Source organism: Chionomys nivalis, chromosome 11 (genome assembly GCF_950005125.1).
Source record: "Chionomys nivalis chromosome 11, mChiNiv1.1, whole genome shotgun sequence".
NCBI classification, from domain to species: Eukaryota; Metazoa; Chordata; class Mammalia; order Rodentia; family Cricetidae; genus Chionomys; species Chionomys nivalis.
Window position 1 is genome coordinate 51906156 of NC_080096.1, and position 17735 is coordinate 51923890.

Genomic DNA, 17735 nt, shown 5'->3' on the forward strand with positions numbered 1-17735 from the left:
TAAATTTGAAGTTGGTACTTTTTGGAATTCTTGCATGATTTCAGTTGGCACTCACTTTGCCCTGAAAATGAGCATGCACACAACTCTTGTTGTGTTTACATATATGCAGAATGAGAGTACAGAAGCATAGAACCCAACTTTAATGAGTTTGAATGAGGCATTTAAGGTAATCACTTCTTTGAAAAGAATGTATAAGCTTTGCCTTTTCTCCTTTGTGAGACAAGAGAAATCCTTATAAGTCCCTTCTGATAAACGAAGAGAGCAAATTATTTTGGAAATGTGTTCATATGTTTTCAGGTGATGATTTTAAAAAATGAGTTACTGACTGATTCTAATGAAATGATGAAACTTATTAATAGTAGAGAGGCTAATGGTATTGATAACTTCAATTAATGACTTCTACAAGTTACTTTCAGTTTTGTGAAAAACCGCACATGTCAAATCATTTTAGGTATGTAATGCTACAGTTTTGGTACTTATGGTATACTTACAATGGACAGATGCACCTGTGAATGCCTTTAGCAATACTGTGTTGTAGAGAACTCAAGTTACTTGGATTTGATAATTTTGAATGTGAACAGAGAACACCAAATTTCTTTAGTGATAGAATAGATGTATTGTTGATAGAAAAGCAAAGGTATAAAGCAGTATATCTCTTTCCATTTAAATGTTTGAAATACACTCAAAGATTTTCTTTGAGCTTGGGACTGAATCTCTGAACATTTTGATCCTGAATCTCTGGTGGTACTGATTTTATAAAGCATTTTACTATGTAAGCTCAGGGGAATGACTCTAGCTGTGGTTGGGCCTTAAATAAGCCTATATAAACAGGTTTTAAAAATTATTCAGGTGAAGTGAATGTGTGTGTAACTTTGTACTTCTTAGCCCCAGATGGGCATTTGGAAGCCATCTTCCTGCTGATGGAGTTAAAGAACATATTATGATTTGAGTGTGCAATGTTCCGCAGACTCATGTCTTCTGTTTATCTCAAGTTAGAATATTTCTATCAAACGTTTTGTAGAAGAAGAATTATTCATTTTGCTGTGATTTTTTTTTTTTTCTGTTTGGAAATTCTTGCTTCTTTGGGAGATATTCTTTGGGAGAATGTTCTTTAGAATCTATTAAATTGCAACCATCGTACACATTCTATGTGTGGCAACAAAAAATGCTAGATTGACTGGTTTTTCTACTTTAATTTTAGAGTTGGCAGTGGTTTTGTAATTAGAGTGCTATAGATTAAGGTTGGTAGAGTATATGTTACAAAACAAATGAGGTAGAATTTTCTCCTTCCTGTTCATTCTGTTAACAGTTGTTTTCATTTGCCATTCAGTATTTTATAAATAAGTTTTATTCTTAAACCAAAAGTGTGAGAATTAATTTTTAAATAAAAACATGCTTGATACTTAAAATATAAATAAATTCAGATAATAAGTGATCACTCAACATTGTAAATGATATCTAAAGTTAGATAATATCCAGTGCCAAGGCCAAGACAGTTACTTGAGCATCATAATCTGCATTTAGATTAAATTCTTGATATCAGAGTTTCATAACATTAAAATGCTTATATACCAATTTCATTAATTTATTGATTCAGAACCAAGTGCTTGAATAAGTAGGAGAAGATTTGGGATAAGCGATGTACAGAATATCTAGTTTCCTGATGACATTTTTTTTTCTTTTTTCTAGTCTACAAAGCAAAGTGTATCCTCTAGGATAAAATTGTATTTCCCCAATAATGTTCTATTTAAAAGGTTTTCAACATGAGTCCTCATTTTGTAATCTATAAACTTCATTGTGGTATAAGACATTATGACACTTTAATTAGGAAAATCGATCAAGGGAACTAACTGCATATGATGGGCCAGGTTTCCCAATGGTCCGTATTTCACTAGATTGGAATGAAAACTACTCTAGGATTTACATGAAATATAATTTGTTTTTCAAGTTGAAGAGTCAAGTAAGAAGTGAGTGCAATAAGAATTACAGATGAACTTGGTCCTTAGGAGTGGGGATAGGTCAGGGCAACCCCTTCATCATAAGTAGAAGAAAATGTTGACCCAGAGCTTTGGGTTACATGGTTCTCCCCCACTCCCTTCTTTTGTTTGTTTCAGGCAAAGGGGAAGATAGTGATGTACTCAGTATAAATGCAGATGCTTATGACAGCGATATAGAAGGCCCATGCAATGAAGAAGCCGCTGCTGCTGCCACTGCCACTGCTCCAGAAGCCCCAGAAAATACAGTCCAGAGTGACGCTGCTCAGATAGATGACCTGGAGAAAGATATTGAAAAAAGTGTGAATGAGATTCTGGGACTGGCAGAGTCCAGCCCAAAGGAACTCAAAGCGGCCACCCTGACTGTTCCTCCACCAGAAGATGTTCAGCCTTCTGCGCAGCAACTGGAACTTCTAGAACTTGAGATGAGGGCAAGAGCGATTAAGGCTCTCATGAAAGCTGGTGATTTAAAAAAGCCAGTCTAGTTTTTCTGACTTGAATTTTGTGTGTGTTTGAATGAAGCCATGTCATATAATTTTATATCTGACATTTATTTGGGGTCTCATGTGATATTTCTCCTGTAAAACTTATTAGGTAAACTCATCGTAGGCTGAAAATTATATATATTTTTTACTTTTATATTATAGACTATAGATGTGTGTTAAAATTCATGGCAGATATAATTGGAGACCATGGATATTTCCTTTAGTTCTGTCTGTAAATTGATACCTTGAAAGCCAACAGGAAGGAGTTGGAATATTTTTTTCCTTTGTTTTTAAATGTTTGGGCAACAAACTCAAAAGCTTTAAGAAAGATTGACCAAGCATGTCTCTTAAGGCTACCTGTATTTTTCAATATAATATTAAATTATTGCTCCTAGATTTGTTAACAATTTAAGAACTTTAGTTTTGTGTATATATACTTTGAAGATATGTGCTGTTTGAGGATGCCTTTTGTGGATGTGAGTTTCCTAGCTAAAACTAATGAATTGTTTTGTTTTAAGACTCAAAGATCTGAAATTGCTTTAAAAGCTTTTTTAATAAAGAAAAAAACTCAATTTAAGGCTATTTTTTTAGCAATGTAAAAATAATTTGTTCATGTTGAATTCCAGCAACAAGCCATTCTGACCTATGTTTGGTGTTTTGGGGGGTACTTTGTTCACATTTTTTCCTTCAATTAAAAAAAATAGATTTTTATTTACATTCCAAGCTTTCAGGAAAAGGGCAATATAATATGATACAGGGTTTCATTTGATGTCATTGTTTGAAGATCTGATGTATAGTTCCATAAATCCCAATAATAAAAGGCTGTTATTCTGGATATGAAGACTTGATACTTTTCCAAAAGCAAAATTGACTTTAAGAACCTTTGATAAGTTGATATTGTAATTAAGCTAATTTTGTATACCTTTTAATAAACAAATTAGCATCTTACCACAATTATAGATACCTTTTGCTTCATTACTAGTTACACTTGTTTGATACCAAAATAAATTTTGGTAGGGTCCCTTAAAATAAATGACTTTTTTTCTAAAATAGAGATTTGGAACTCTTTTATATTTGCCAACAAATATTTTGGTATACTTTATTGATAAGCCATGCTCTAGTGATGTAATATAGGAAGTCTCTTCACACAGTTTGCAGTGATTGTCTTTAATCACCTGACTTAATTATGTGTTGATTTGGAGAGGTTTTAGGTGCACAGAAGACATGTTTATAAACCATTGGTGTGGATTTATTGCTTCTGAACACGTCTTTAAGTAATCCTTTTATTCTCTCCCCTCCAATTTTAATGAAGCACAGAAATCTTTGTCACACGAAGCACTTCTCTTACTGAAAACCTAGGCATGGTTTCAGTACTGTGTGCTCTTGTCAGTGCTTTAATATGAACAAGCTTTGGTTATGGTGAAATAAGTTTTTTTTATCCTAACATAAATGTTAAAATAATGAAGCAGTACAGAATAACTATTACTGCTTACTAATTATAAAACAGCAGTTTGCATTTCTCTGATTAAATAGACAAGAATAGAAAAATCGCTGGATTCTAGTTACTGCTCATAAAACTTATGTGCCAGTTCTATTTGGTGTATTTATTACTGTAGAAGATATTTGAAGTAGAATATGTGTGAGAAAGAATGAACTAGACATGTTAATGATTATTGGATGCCTGACTTTTTATTTAAAAAAAAAAAAACACTTGTTTCCACATTGAAAACTGAAAACTTTCTGAAAATGATTGGCTGTAAAAAAAGATAGGAACTTTTGTGTTAGAAATGTGTTGTAATGGAATAAAGACCATGTAAATTCTATGGACACTACACCCCCAACTCCGGGACAGTCACTCAGTGTCTCTAAGGAGGTTTTTGAGCATGAAGTAGACTAATAAGTGAAGATGTGAGAACTGCCTCTTCATATATGTAACTCTTTTGTAAAATGAGGAAAATTCTTGAGTTAAAGTTGATAATTAAGTTAAAAAGACCCACTTTTTCCATTTAATGTCACACAGTTTTAACATGACTAGGAAAATGACCCATGTGGTTTTTTGGGAGGGAGCCTGATTATGTCCCCTATTCTGGGGACATGATCTCTTTTGTTGTGCAGACTGGCCCTATCTTTCCCTCCTACTGCCTCCAGTGCGGGGCTGATGGTGTGTGCCACCATGTCTGGCTTTAACCCAAGTCTTGAGTGCTGGTGATAGGTTCTCAGCATTAATGAGCAGTTATTTTAAGTAAAGGGTCTTTTTGTAGAATGCTAGCAATTTCTTAAGTACTAGGCTGTTTATTATTGTAAGTCTGCTTGTTTTGAGTCAAGCATTGGATCCCAGGCCATGATCACTTATCTGAACAGGGGAGTTCTTCATAGTTTGAACACTAATACAAATTACAATAAAATATACATTTCTATTTCCATCTTCAAGGTGGAGAAACATTTGTAAATCTACAATTTGAGCAACTTAAAGATGTTAACATTTCTCAATTCTATTTCTTCATAAAAAGTTGGAAAAGAAGCGAGTTATTTTTTCCTTCAACTATGCCTGTTTGTCTTACAAACTGAAGATCAGTGCTTTAAAATTTTATTTTTCACTATTTTTTCCAATTGTCAATTTATTGCAAGATAGTATAATTAGTTACAAGTGTATACTATAACGTGGTCATTTTAGTCAGTCAGCAAGTTGCTGCAAATTGCTTATTCAAAAGCGATCACCAAACAGCTTCAGACGCAGATGAAGGATCTGAAGTACCTTACTGGAGAATGGATTTAAGTCACTAAATGAATCTGTAATTTCAATAGCTAGCAATACAGGAGGAGTTTTGACACACAGAGCGGGTCCCATTTAGTAAACTGTGTCTGGCTGTCTCAGTTGAGAGAGACAGTCATGCACCAGCAGCGTTAGATGTGCAGTGCAGTTGGCGGTTGCCTCCTTTCCCCGCTGTTTCGAGACGCTCCGTATCACATGCTCCTCCCCGTCCACCATCGTGGCCTGTGCGGGAGTATGGTATAGTCCAGGGGATTCTTTACCTTCTGTATTATTTAGCCATGTACAGCCATTCCTGGTAAGTAACCTCCACGGCCATGGTGATGTTCTTCTGAGCATCAGAGGTAACCCTGCTTCTGAATCAGTGCTTGTTGTGCCTCTTCCATGCCTGCTGTGTCTTGAATCCCTTGGTGGGCACTCACTTTACTTCTAGTTGAATTTTTTTTTCCTTACTAAGTTATTCTCCAATAGAGGCACTATACTTTTTAATCACATAGACTGTGAAGCCTACTATCGATATGGCAGGGAAGGTCTCTGGGTTACTTGCATTTTTTTTTTTTTTTTTTTTTTTTTGGTTAGAAAATACAAGAATAGCCCAGTTCCCAGTATATAGGGTCTTGTTACAGCAGTTTTAGGATAAAGGAACTGGAAGAATTCCTCAGAGATCAGCCCCGTGTGTACTTTTTCTTCAAGAAGAGGTGGTAGATAGGCAATACTGCTTATCCCAGGTTGTCCATGTTCTTCAGACTCTGTGGTGGCATGCCGGGCCCCCCAGAACAGCATGGTTAGTGGAATTGGAACCCATTTTCAGTTTTTCACTTTTTACCTTAACAAGTAGAGTTGAAAAAGATTTATTTTTTTCAGTTATATGTTTGTGTGCTTGTGAGTGCAGTGCCTACGAATCCCTGCTAAGCAGTTGTAAGAGCTTTATGTGAGTGCGGAGAACCCAGCTTGGATCCTTTTCAAGAGCAGTGTCTGCTCTAACTGCTCAACCCCTCTCCAGCCCTAAGGAAACCTTTTGAGATGAAAAAGTTTTTTTTTCCCTTCCAAGACAGGATTTCTCTGTAGCTTTGGAGCCTGTCCTGAACCAGTTCATATAGACCTGGTTGGCCTTGAACTCACAGAGATTCACCTGCCTCTGCCTCCCAAGTGCTGGGATTAAAGGGGTGCACCGCCACCACCCAACAAGATGAAAAGTTTTGAATTAAAAATATTTTTAATTAAAAATTGATTTATGTGTCTGGGATGCACACACACATTCAGTGATGTTTGTGTGGAGATCAGAGGACACCCTTCCAGGGGCCATTTATCTCTGTCTACCCTTTGGTTCCAGAATTGAATTAGGTCTTCAGCGTGGTAGCTTTCGATTTTGTCCACCGAGTCCTCTTGTTGGCCAGAGACATGGTTCTGCAATGTAGTCCATGCTTGAACTTACCATTAGCTCAGGCAGGCTAATGCCTTTTGTTGCTTCATCTTCCTAAGTACTGGAACCGCAGGCAATCCTGTGGATTCCGATTGCTGGATCCATTTTCAAAATGAAGTGTTAATTATTTCCAGTAAGCACTCGAGTATATTTTGTATTTAGTATTTGAGGTGCATTATTTACTTGAGATGTAGATCCATGGATGAAGCACCTGTCACACAAACATAAGGACTTGAGTGTGAGTCCCTGAAACATGTAAATACTGTGTGTGGACATCGCACCTGTAATCCCAACGCTTCTAAGTTGGAGACAGTTGCCCACCAGAGCAAGTTGGCTACCTAGACTCTGCATTGGTGAGTTCTGGGTTCAGACTGGGAGACCTGGCCTCAGTAAGTCAGAGAATGATGGATGGAAGGAGATTTCCACGGTTAACCTCCAGCCTCGCATGTGTGAACCTGAATACACACATATGCAGACCACACACGTGGTTGAAAAGGTAGATGCCTTGTGATTTCATGGATGAGAATAAAGAGCAAGAGTTCAGATTCTATACTGAGCTGCTGTGTAATCTTGTCCAAATAGCTGCAGAGTGAGGGAAACACATGGTTATCCATGTAAACAGCTCCTTGCAGCTACTGTAGTCTGTAATTCTAATATAGTAAGACCATATGATTTATAAAACAGAGCTCTTAAGTGTTTCTTAGCCCCTCCACTCCCTTTCTCCTGCAGTTCCGAACAGAATAGCTGTGATCCTTTGTTCTTTGAGACTCCTCTGATTGAACTGCAGTCTAGCTGTGACTTTTTTCCTTTACCCAGTTAACTTCTTGGTTGTCAGAATCTCTTGGTGTGTATGCTGCTCAGAATTATTCACTTTTGCCCATAAACTTAGGTTATTTTCAACATAATATTTATCATAAGTAATTTCAAGTTGAGGCTTTTATTTAATTGGAATTTTTTTTCTCATATGTTCTGGTCATGGTTTTCCCTCCCACAACTCCTCTGAGACTCCCATCCAGCGAACTCCACACCCCTTCTTTCTCTCTCTTTAGAAAACGGGCAAACAAAAACAACAAAACCACATAAATAGAATATAGAAAAAAACCACATACACACACATACAAAACAAAATTTATAAACACAAAATTGGAAGCGACAATATACATTGTTTTTCCTCCCAAAGCTTACAGTGAAAAGAGCAGTTTCATTTTGGTTTGTCCTTTTTATACCCAGCTACCACTACTCAGAGAAAACCACGTTCAAGACTTTTACTGTTCTGTAGTATTTGTATTGCCCAGACACCGTGATTCTCATATTATTCTGTGATATCTCTGCTTTAGGTTTTATCTGCTGGTCCACTATGGACTAGGAAGATTCAATTTTAGTTCTTATACTGCTTTTCTAGACACCATCTTCCTTCACTCTTCTGTTAAAAGTTAGCATTTGGTATTTATAATAGTTTGCCTATGTAATTACTCTATGGCTGGATGATGTGACATGTATGTGGTATTTCCTTCTCTGGTTCATTTTTGCAATTATTTTGGAATTAATATGATTGCCTTATTGCTTCACTTTCTCATGATTCTGTATTTATACCCCAATATTAGTTCCAATTAGATTCAGAGACACAATGGATTTCCTTCCTTCCTTCCTTCCTCCCTCCCTCCCTCCCTCCCTCCCTCCCTCCCTCCCTCCCTCCCTCCCTCCCTCCCTCCCTCCCTCCCTCCTCCCTTCTTTTGCATTTCTACTGACTCTGGATTGATTGGTTCTCCCTGCTATTGGACCTCCATTTTCTGAACAATCTGTCCTCCTTTTTAGCTTTTGCTCCTCATTTTGGTGACACGCCTACTCCGGCAGCTTCCTTTGAAAGACTGCATGAACACTATAATGTTTTGGTTCATTGGTGTGACTCAGTATGATTGAGTTCTACACAACCTTCTCAAAACTTTATATGAGAAAGAAATGTGGGCTTGACGTCATCAGAAGCACCGTACCCATGCCTGTGGGCTTACTCAAGCTCTTGAGAGTCCATTTGTCAGCTGATTTTTTGATCCTTAATGCATGTTGTCTCTTTCCCTTTGGAAGCTTTTCGAGTCTGATCTTTAGCCTCTGTTCTGCAATTGCCTGTGAACTGTCGGGGGAGGACTTTCATACATTCCCTTCTGGGAAGCTTTTTAAGTATTACTTCCTGGGTAAGTGTTTCCTGTCTGTTTTGGTTTTACCTGTTTTTCTGCATTATCTGATTTTAAATTCTTTTAATTGCTTTTAATTTTCATCTTTTTCCTTCCTCTTTCTAGTTTTCTTTGCCAGTATTTTCTGTGATAAAAAAAATCTATTTTTAACTTTCAAAAGATTTTGCTGTTGTTATCTTGTAAATGTCCCCCTTTTAAGGCTGACTGGTGGTGGCACATGTCTTTAATTCCAGTTCTTGGAAAGTAGAGGCAGGCGGATCTCTGTGAGTTTGAGGCCAGCTTGGTCTACAGAGCGAGTTCCAGGATAATCAAGGCTATAAAGAGAAACCCTGTCTCAAAAAAAAAAACAAAACCCAATATATACATATTGTGTATATATATATACACACGTATATATATTCCCCTTTTAATCTGACATGAGATATTAGTGTCTGTAAGGTAGTGGCTCCAGAATGGAACTTGCATTTTGGTTGGCTGGGCCGGCCAGACTGACTTCATACTAGTAGAGCAGCCTGTAGTCCTTCCAGGAGTGTGCCAAGACAGTCGTGTGAGGTGCACATATAGAGTCACTGTCAATACCCTTGTTTATTCCGTGCTTTTAATGGTTTAACTGTCATATGTTGGGAATGCCTTTTCTGGTTCCATGTTATTTGGCATTCTTGTACCTAGACAGACGTCTTTCCATTTTCTTCTGTGATTTTACTGATAAATTCTCTACATCTTCGTTATGGTATTATTATTTTCCATGCACTTACTTTGAAGGTTAGATCTTTTCACGGTGTCCCAAACCTCTATTGTGTCTCATTAGTATTTTAAAAACCATTTACAGCTGGGCTGTGGTTGTGCACGCCTTTAATCCCAGCACTCAGGCGGCAGAGGCAGGCAGATCTTTGTGAGTTTGAGACCAGCCTGGTCTACAGAGTGAGTTCCAGGAAAGCCAGAGCTACACAGAGAAACCCTGTCTTGAAAAAGCAAAACAAAACAAATTTTTTTCTTAGGTTTATTTTATTTATGAGTGCTTTGCCAACATGTAAGCACACCACATAATGCCTGGTGCCCAAGGAGGTAAGGAGTGGGCATTGGGTTCCATGGAGTTGAAATTAAGGATGGTTATGAGCAACAACGGGGGTGCTGGGAATTGAACTGGGGTCCTCTAGAAGAGCAACTAGTGCTTTTAACTGCTGAGCCAATTCCCCAGCCCCTCTCTACACTTTCACTGTGAAACTGTCCCTCTGAGTTATACTTACTCAATAATATTCTATTAAACATGAAAAACTCTAGACTTCAGCTTGAACATGTAATACTTATTCATGCACTTACACTCTGCCCGCTGACAGTGATTCTCAAAATCTCAAGTATTTTTATCATCACAATATTCCAATTATATATATTTACACTAGTACACATATAAATAAATGCACATGCAAAAATAAATAGTTCAAAAACTTTTATACACATATATATGTATATAAAGGTTCTCACACATACACACACACACACACACACACACACACACTTAGGAAAACATAATTGTCAAAGAGAGGCTGGAGAGATGGCTCAGCAGCTAAGAGCACTTCCTATTCTTCCAGAGGATCCAAGTTGGTCTCCCAGCATCCACTTCCGGCAGCTCGCAACCAATTACCTCCTTCTCCAGGAGATCTGATGCCCTCCTCTAGCCTCCCCCACCAACATGTGACAATACACTCATACAAGCAAACACACATTTTTTTGTTGTTGTTGTTGAACCAATGACATTTATTGGAGTTACTGAAAGGAATATGGGATAAGGGAGTTAAATACAATTGCTGTTGTGAAGCTTGAACCCCACAATTATACATTTAAGAATAGTGACTATCTGAAGCATACTGCACATCTACATGTGGAAGAGCATCCTATTTTGGTGGCTCAGTTTATCAAATCCTCTTATAAGTGACACAATTTTTCTTGAGTTTCTTCATTTGAGTTATGAACACTGAATATTGACAGTTTCTGGGATTTCTTAAAACTATTAGGGTATATTTCCTTGCTAAACCAGCTTCCCTTCAGGATGTATCATTTCAGTCTGTAGGAACCTGTTAGGCAATATCACCTTTTCCAAGTATCTACACTTTGTCTTCATTATGAAGAATACTGGTTGAACAAGTAAAAATTTTAACAACAAATTTTCTACATTGTCACATTTTCGGAATTTCGCTCAGAATAACAAATTTAGAAATGAAAATGAAAGCATTTGTGTTTTAACTTACTGACTGATTAAATCGGATGCCACCTTACAGCCATCATCTGTCTCCTCTTCCATATCAGAGTCCAAACCATTGTCACCTTATAAAAAGCTTGAAGGGAAAGCCTCACCAACACACCAACACAATGGATCACGTGGAAACAAAGTGGAGGAACTGGGTCATTCAGTTAAGCCCAATGGAAACTTTCTTTTTTGTTGTTGTTTTTGTTTTTTGAGGGTTTTTTGAGCTACTGAAGACATGTTTATAAGTTGGTTTTATCATTCTATAAAAGTGCCATCTTTAAAAGATATACAAGTTAAAAAAAGTTATAAAATATAAATTATCTCTGTGAGTTCGAGGCCAGTCTGGTCTTCAGAGTGAGTTCTAGGACAGGCTCCAAGGCTGCACAGAGAAACCCTGTTTTGAAAAACAACAACAACAACAACAACACAAACAAACCAAAAAAAAAACCCTCAAAAAACAAAAACAACAACAAAAAAGAAAGTTTCCATTGGGCTTAACTGAATGACCCAGTTCCTCCACTTTGTTTCCACGTGATCCATTGTGTTGGTGTGTTGGTGAGGCTTTCCCTTCAAGCTTTCATTTAACTGACTGACTTTCGTTTCTGGCATCATTGCTTTTCTTCAGCAATTATACCTCTTTACTGAATTCTATTTTCATATCTTGGATTGGCCTCTTCATTTCATTCAGCTTATTGTTTTTGTCTTCTTGGGAGTATGTTTATATACTCTTTGAGTTGTTTGAATTTACTTAAAATCCCTTTGAAGTTTGTCTCTGGAAGGCCTTCCAATAATTCTCACTAGAGTTCATTACCTATGAGTAACTTTTTTGAGGAAAGTTGTGTTCTTTTTTGTATTATTTTTTTCTTCTCGAAACAGGGTTTCTCTGTGTAGCCCTGGCTGTCCTGAGAGGAGCTCACTCTGTAGACTAGGCTGGCTTTGAACTCAGAGAGTCACTTACCTCTGCCTCCCAAGTGCTGGGATTAAGGTGTGCACCACCATGCCTGGCTTTGTGCTACTTTTGTTTCTGCTCTGAGACTTGTCCATCTGAAGGAGTTTGTTAGGTGCATCTTTCTTTTTGCTCTAATAACATTTTTCTTTCATTGGGTATGCACAGTGTTGGCAAGGATTAAGTTGTACAAGGACTGAGCTGTTGTTTTCTCTTGTGAAACTGGTTTAAAGACTGCAGGTTGTCCGCTTAGTTTTTCTTCTCACCCCCTGCTCTTCTCTGCTGCCCTCGGCAGTTGGAGCCAGGAGCTCATGGAAGCTGGATGTGTGAGGAAGGCCTTGGATCCAGAGCAGCAAGACCTACCTGGAAGTGAGATTCTGAAAGAGAAGGGAAAGGTAGCCTGTGTGGTGGGAAGGAATGGGAATAGGAGACTCCACAGTAGCGAGGCAGGAAATAGGTCTTGATTATAAAGTAGAAAGTGCTTCAGATTTAAAACCTATATTGTATAGATTTAAAAGGACCAATGTTTTAATGTGTTTTAAAAAGTTTAAGAGACTAGAATTCATTGTCACTGTGAAAGGTAAGTTGTTGTTGTTGTTGTTTATTTCTCTGCTGTTTTAGCATATCTTCTCTGAAGAATATCTTCTTATCAAAGTTTAAAAAACTGAGAAGTCTTGTAATAGATTTGCCCCTTATAAACACATTTGCTGTGGGATTTTTGAATTAGGTTCCAGTTCTTATATAATATTTAGAATCACCAGAATAGCTAATTTATATTTATGCCTACCATGTTTGTTGGCCTATTATAAAAAAAAAGGAAAACTAAAGATCATCCACCCCCTAAAAAACTCTGTCTAAAAGAGATCCTAGAAACATCCATAAGCCTGATAAAGTTTTATCTCTCCTGGTGAAAAAAGATAGCTTTTTTGCAAGATTTTGCTGTTAGTAAATGTGAAAGAAAATAATATATCAATGACAATAATATATCAGATTGCAATTTGATTATGGGGACTTTTACTTATTATATGAACCCTTTTATTTCTACAAAAAAAATCTGTAACGTATAGAGAAAGAAAAAAAACATTTATTGTGTTTTCTTATTTGCAACCAAATTTAAATGTCAAAAATACTGTATTTTCTTGCCAACTTTAATATTTATAGTTCTTTCCTGCTATTAACATTAAAATATGTAAACTGAGTATTTATGTATTCTGCAGGCTGTAAGAAGAAGTTTTTGCTGTGCACTAGTTTATCAGATTGCTGCTCTAATCAGTGGAGAAAATAAAATACCAGCTACATACGCATGGTTACAAAACTGCCAAGGGCAACTCATCCGCCTTCCTTACTGCTTGTTCATACTTAGCTGCCCTAGCCACCTTAAGATTCATCCTTCCCGCTCTGTCGGTAGGTGGGAAACCTGTCAGAACTGGGAACGCTTCTTGCCAGGATATGAATTTTAGTCTATGTGGGAAAAGCCTCTCATGTTGCTTACAGGTTTCTATGTTGAGTAAATGAAACCATCTTTACCAGTTCTGGCAGAATATGATACACTAACATTTGACAATATAAGGCCTGGGTTTTCATGATTCCACTGATGTATGAACCAATACTGATTGTTTTTGAAAGCTTAATAGTCCTTAATGAAGGATAAACATGTTGTTGATAGTTATTTTGAGCCCTCAAAATTAACCTTTAATTACGTTTATTGTCATGAAATTCAGGAACTTTTAAATTATAGTTTCTTTTAAGAGTAAATCATCAACGTTGAACACATTTTATTACTAATTGGTTTGAAATTCTTTGTGAGTGGTTGGTAGAAAATAAAATTTTGATTGGTCCGTGTATAGCTCTTATGGAACTTTGTGAACAGAAACTTTGCGTGACTAGTTAACCGCTTTAGCTTGCTTTGAAGCAGTCCTTCCTGAATAGCCATTTCTGTCTGCTCTTCTTCCTCTTTTGGCTCACTTCACTGGTAAACTCCTCTTTCTACATTATAGCTTTTCCCCTTAACTGGTCATCGAGAAAAATAACTTAAAAATAAAAAAAATCAACAACATCAACAACAATAACAACAAGCAGCCATGTGGTGGGGACGGCGCATGCCTTCAATTCCAGCACTTGGGAGGCAGAGGCAGGCGGATCGGATCACTGAGGTCAGCATGGTCTACAGAACTAGTTCCCAGACGGAGATATCCTGTCTCCCAAAACAAAACAGAACAAAACAAAAAATCCCGTGAACAACTTTCATTCTCAGTCTGTAAATATTAAGAAAGTCTTTGGCGATAACTCATTCAGGAAGAGAATCTGAGCTAGTTTTTTGAAGAGCATATTTAAAAAGCTAGGCATGATAATGCATGCCTGTTATCTCAGCGTTGGGGAGGCAAAGAGAGGCAGAATCTTTAGACTCACTTACCAGTCAGCCTAGCTGGTCTAATGGACAGTCCCCAGACCTAGGAGAGACAAGGTGACCTCTGACTTCTACATTCATGAAAACATATGTGCATGCATACTTACACCACATACGCATCCACAAGGAACTTCATAAAAATATTAAGAAAAATATCTATCATGAACTTTTTCTGAAAACTTGTCTTTTAATTTGTGCTTGTGTGTGTGTTGTTTTGTTTTTCGAGACAGTATTTCCCTGTGTAACAGTCCTAGCTGTTCGTCCTGGAACTCACTCTGTAGGCCAGACTGGCCTTGAACTCACAGAGATCCACCTGCCTCTGCCTCCTGAATGCTGGGATTAAAGGCGTATGCTACCACTGCCCAGCTTATCCTTTAATTTTTAGGTAGAAAGTTTATATTCTTTTCTTTTTTGATTTTTCGAGACAGGGTTTCTCCATAGCTTTTGGTTCCTGTCCTGGAACTAGCTCTTGTAGACCAGGCTGGCCTCGAACTCACAGAGATTCGCCTGCCTCTGCCTCCTGAATGCTGGGATTAAAAGTGTGCGCCACCACCGCCCGGTGAAATTTTATATTCTTAGAACCAAAACAGTATTTAAAAAATATTTAGATATATTTATTTGTGTGTGTGTATGTGTGTGTGTGTGTGTGTGGAGAGCAGAAAACAGTTCATGGGAATGGGTTCTCTCCTTCAACCATGTCAGCTCCAGGCGTCCATCTCAGCTTCTCAGACTTGGTGGCAGGGGACTTTACCTGCCCAGGGATTTTTCGCTTTTTTAATTCTACATGTTAATGTGTGTGTATGGGTTTGTGCACATGAGTGCAGTGCCTAGAGAGCCCAGAAGGTGTCTGATTCCCCTGGAGCTGGAGTTACAGGCCCTTGTGAATTGCTAGATGTGGGTGTTAGAACCTAACTCTGGTTCTCTGCAAGAGCAGGCTGTGCTCATAAGCTTTACGTTTGTTTTTTGGTTAGATAAGATCTAGTTTTAAATATCAATACATTTAATGTTTCTTTTTGTGAGTAGACCAAACTCATTTTTAATATTCATTTTGAATTGCAGATATATATTTGGATTTGAAGAATCTAAGTTTTTTCACATAGTTACTTAAATGTGGTTCTTTTTCTTGTATCTTCTCCCATAAATGGATTTCGCTTGTCAAAAGTACATGAATATTCATTCATTTTGAGCTGCAAGAATTTTTTTTTTTTTTTTTAGAAAACCTTTGTTTTCTTAGTTCCTAATTTCTTTGCAATATTGTGGGTGTTGCAGCTGTCTTGTACGAGAGAGAATATTATAGAGGATCCTATCTAGATATAATTTAATGGTTGTCGTGGTTTTTCTGGATTTCTAAATCATAATCTGTTAATTAAATTAGTGGTATGTAAACTTTTTCACTAAATACATTATATATTGATGTGTGTGGACACATGCAATCGTATTGGGACTCATTTTCCAAGTATATAAGAAATGAAACAAAAAGGCAAGCTACAATCTGGAGAGAACACACTTGCACAAAAAAGAAAACCATATGGCAATATCCTTATGATAGCAAGATGTCCCACATATAATTAAGAAATTGCAAAATCTTAGTGTTCTACAATATATGTAAACTCTGGTTGCTTATCCTTGAGGTTCAGTGAATGTTGGAGGTACGATGTGTCGGAGACATGCAGAGGAAGTATGTACAACAGGGAGAGAAGTAGAGGCTAGCAGCATTCCGCGTGCATCCTAGCAGGTCTCACATGATAAGTGATGTTTCTAATGATGAGTCAGTCTGCAAGAAGTAGGATTCATGTGGGATTTTGGCAAGTAGATTTCATTGCAAAAATATTTTGTTGAAACTATCCGAGCTTCTGTTCTTGATTTGCTAGGCAAATGTGACATCAACTTGAGGCAGCTGTTTGAAAACACACCATTAAATGCACTTACACGTGTTTGAATTTGAATTGTGCCTTGGTTGCAATCACATTCTTTAAGTTTGCTGGAAACAATGGGATTCTTTTCCATTAGAACAGAATGAAAGGAGTGCCACAATAGAATGAAACAATAGAATGAAAGAAATAAACTTGTGTACTTCGGGTGCATAGTCCCTTGCTGTCACTTAAAGCGTGTGTTTATTATTGAGAGCTCCTAGAGGCCCACAGCTAGCGAGCTGGATTTGGTACTTAAGAGATATGAATTAAGCAAATCATAGTGTTTCATATCTTTTTTTTTTTTTTGGTTTTTCGAGACAGGGTTTCTCTGTGGTTTTGGAGCCTGTCCTGGAACTAGCTCTTGTAGACCAGGCTGGTCTCGAACTCACAGAGATCCGCCTGCCTCTGCCTCCTGAGTGCTGGGATTAAAGGCGTGCGCCACCACCGCCCGGCAGTGTTTCATATCTTTAATTCCAGTATTCAGGAGGCAGGGACAGGTGAGTCTCTAAGTTCAAGGCCAGCCTGGTCTACCTAGAGTTCAGAAAACAGGGTTGAGGAGATGGCTCAGTGTTTTAGAGAGAGCACTTGCTACTCTTGCAGGGGACCGAGGTTTGGTTCCCAGCACCTATGTGGCAGTTCACAACCATTCATAGCTTCAGTTCCAAGAAATCTGATGCTCTCTTTTGATCTCCATGGGTACCAGGGACATATGTGATGTACATACATACAGACAAATCATTTGAATGCATAACATAAATCTTAAAAAACAGCAATGCTCCCCATACCCCACAAAACAAAAGCAAAAAAATAAAAGTAGAAATTCAATGAGAAGCATCATTCAGAATAACTGCTTGTTATGTTTGGCAGATAAGTGACGTAGTTAACAAATACTGCTTACAGCTCTCTTATTCTCATAGGTATTCTTTTCCACGGAAACGGTTGCTGTTATAGATCTGGTATTTATAATAATATGAATAAGAGTTTGTGTGTATGTGCATGTGCGTGCACGTGTATGCGTGTGTGTGTGTATGGTTGACTGCAGCTACATGAAGAAAACCCTGTGGAGGCCTGGTCAAAGTGAAATTTTATAAAGCGTTTTTCATGTAACAAGTATGTGCAGAATACCTTATCTGTAAGACTTTGCCTCCACAACAGTTAAGAAGCCATGTTCTTCCTTAGTCATGAGCTTACTGTCTCAGGCTTTCAGTGAACATTCTATCAGCGCCTTGTTTTAAACGTGGGGTTTGTGTTATTTTGAAATGGATGATCCCACATACGTTTTCACAGCGGTCCCTGTAAGCATTTCAGTCTACCAAGTCAGAGCAGTGAATGTTGCAGATGTGTGACAACATCAGCAAAATAA

General features: G+C 37.6%; 1 protein-coding gene and 1 pseudogene across 2 annotated transcripts in view; one reads left to right on the plus strand and one right to left on the minus strand.

Moving 5' to 3' along the window:
• The window catches only part of Caap1 (caspase activity and apoptosis inhibitor 1), a 55307-nt gene extending 51811 nt beyond the window's left edge, over window positions 1-3496 (plus strand). The window contains exon 6 of one of the 2 annotated variants that reach the window (XM_057785156.1): window positions 2115-3496. In XM_057785156.1, coding sequence (XP_057641139.1) covers window positions 2115-2479 — 365 coding nt within the window. In that variant the 3' untranslated portion in view covers window positions 2480-3496. The remainder of the gene's footprint in view (window positions 1-2114) is intronic. The other variant, XM_057785157.1, reaches the window with a different exon arrangement.
• A 1831-nt stretch (window positions 3497-5327) lies between these two features.
• On the minus strand, window positions 5328-6032 carry LOC130884357 (ATP synthase F(0) complex subunit B1, mitochondrial-like; annotated as a pseudogene).
• Between the last annotated feature and the right edge of the window lie 11703 nt (window positions 6033-17735).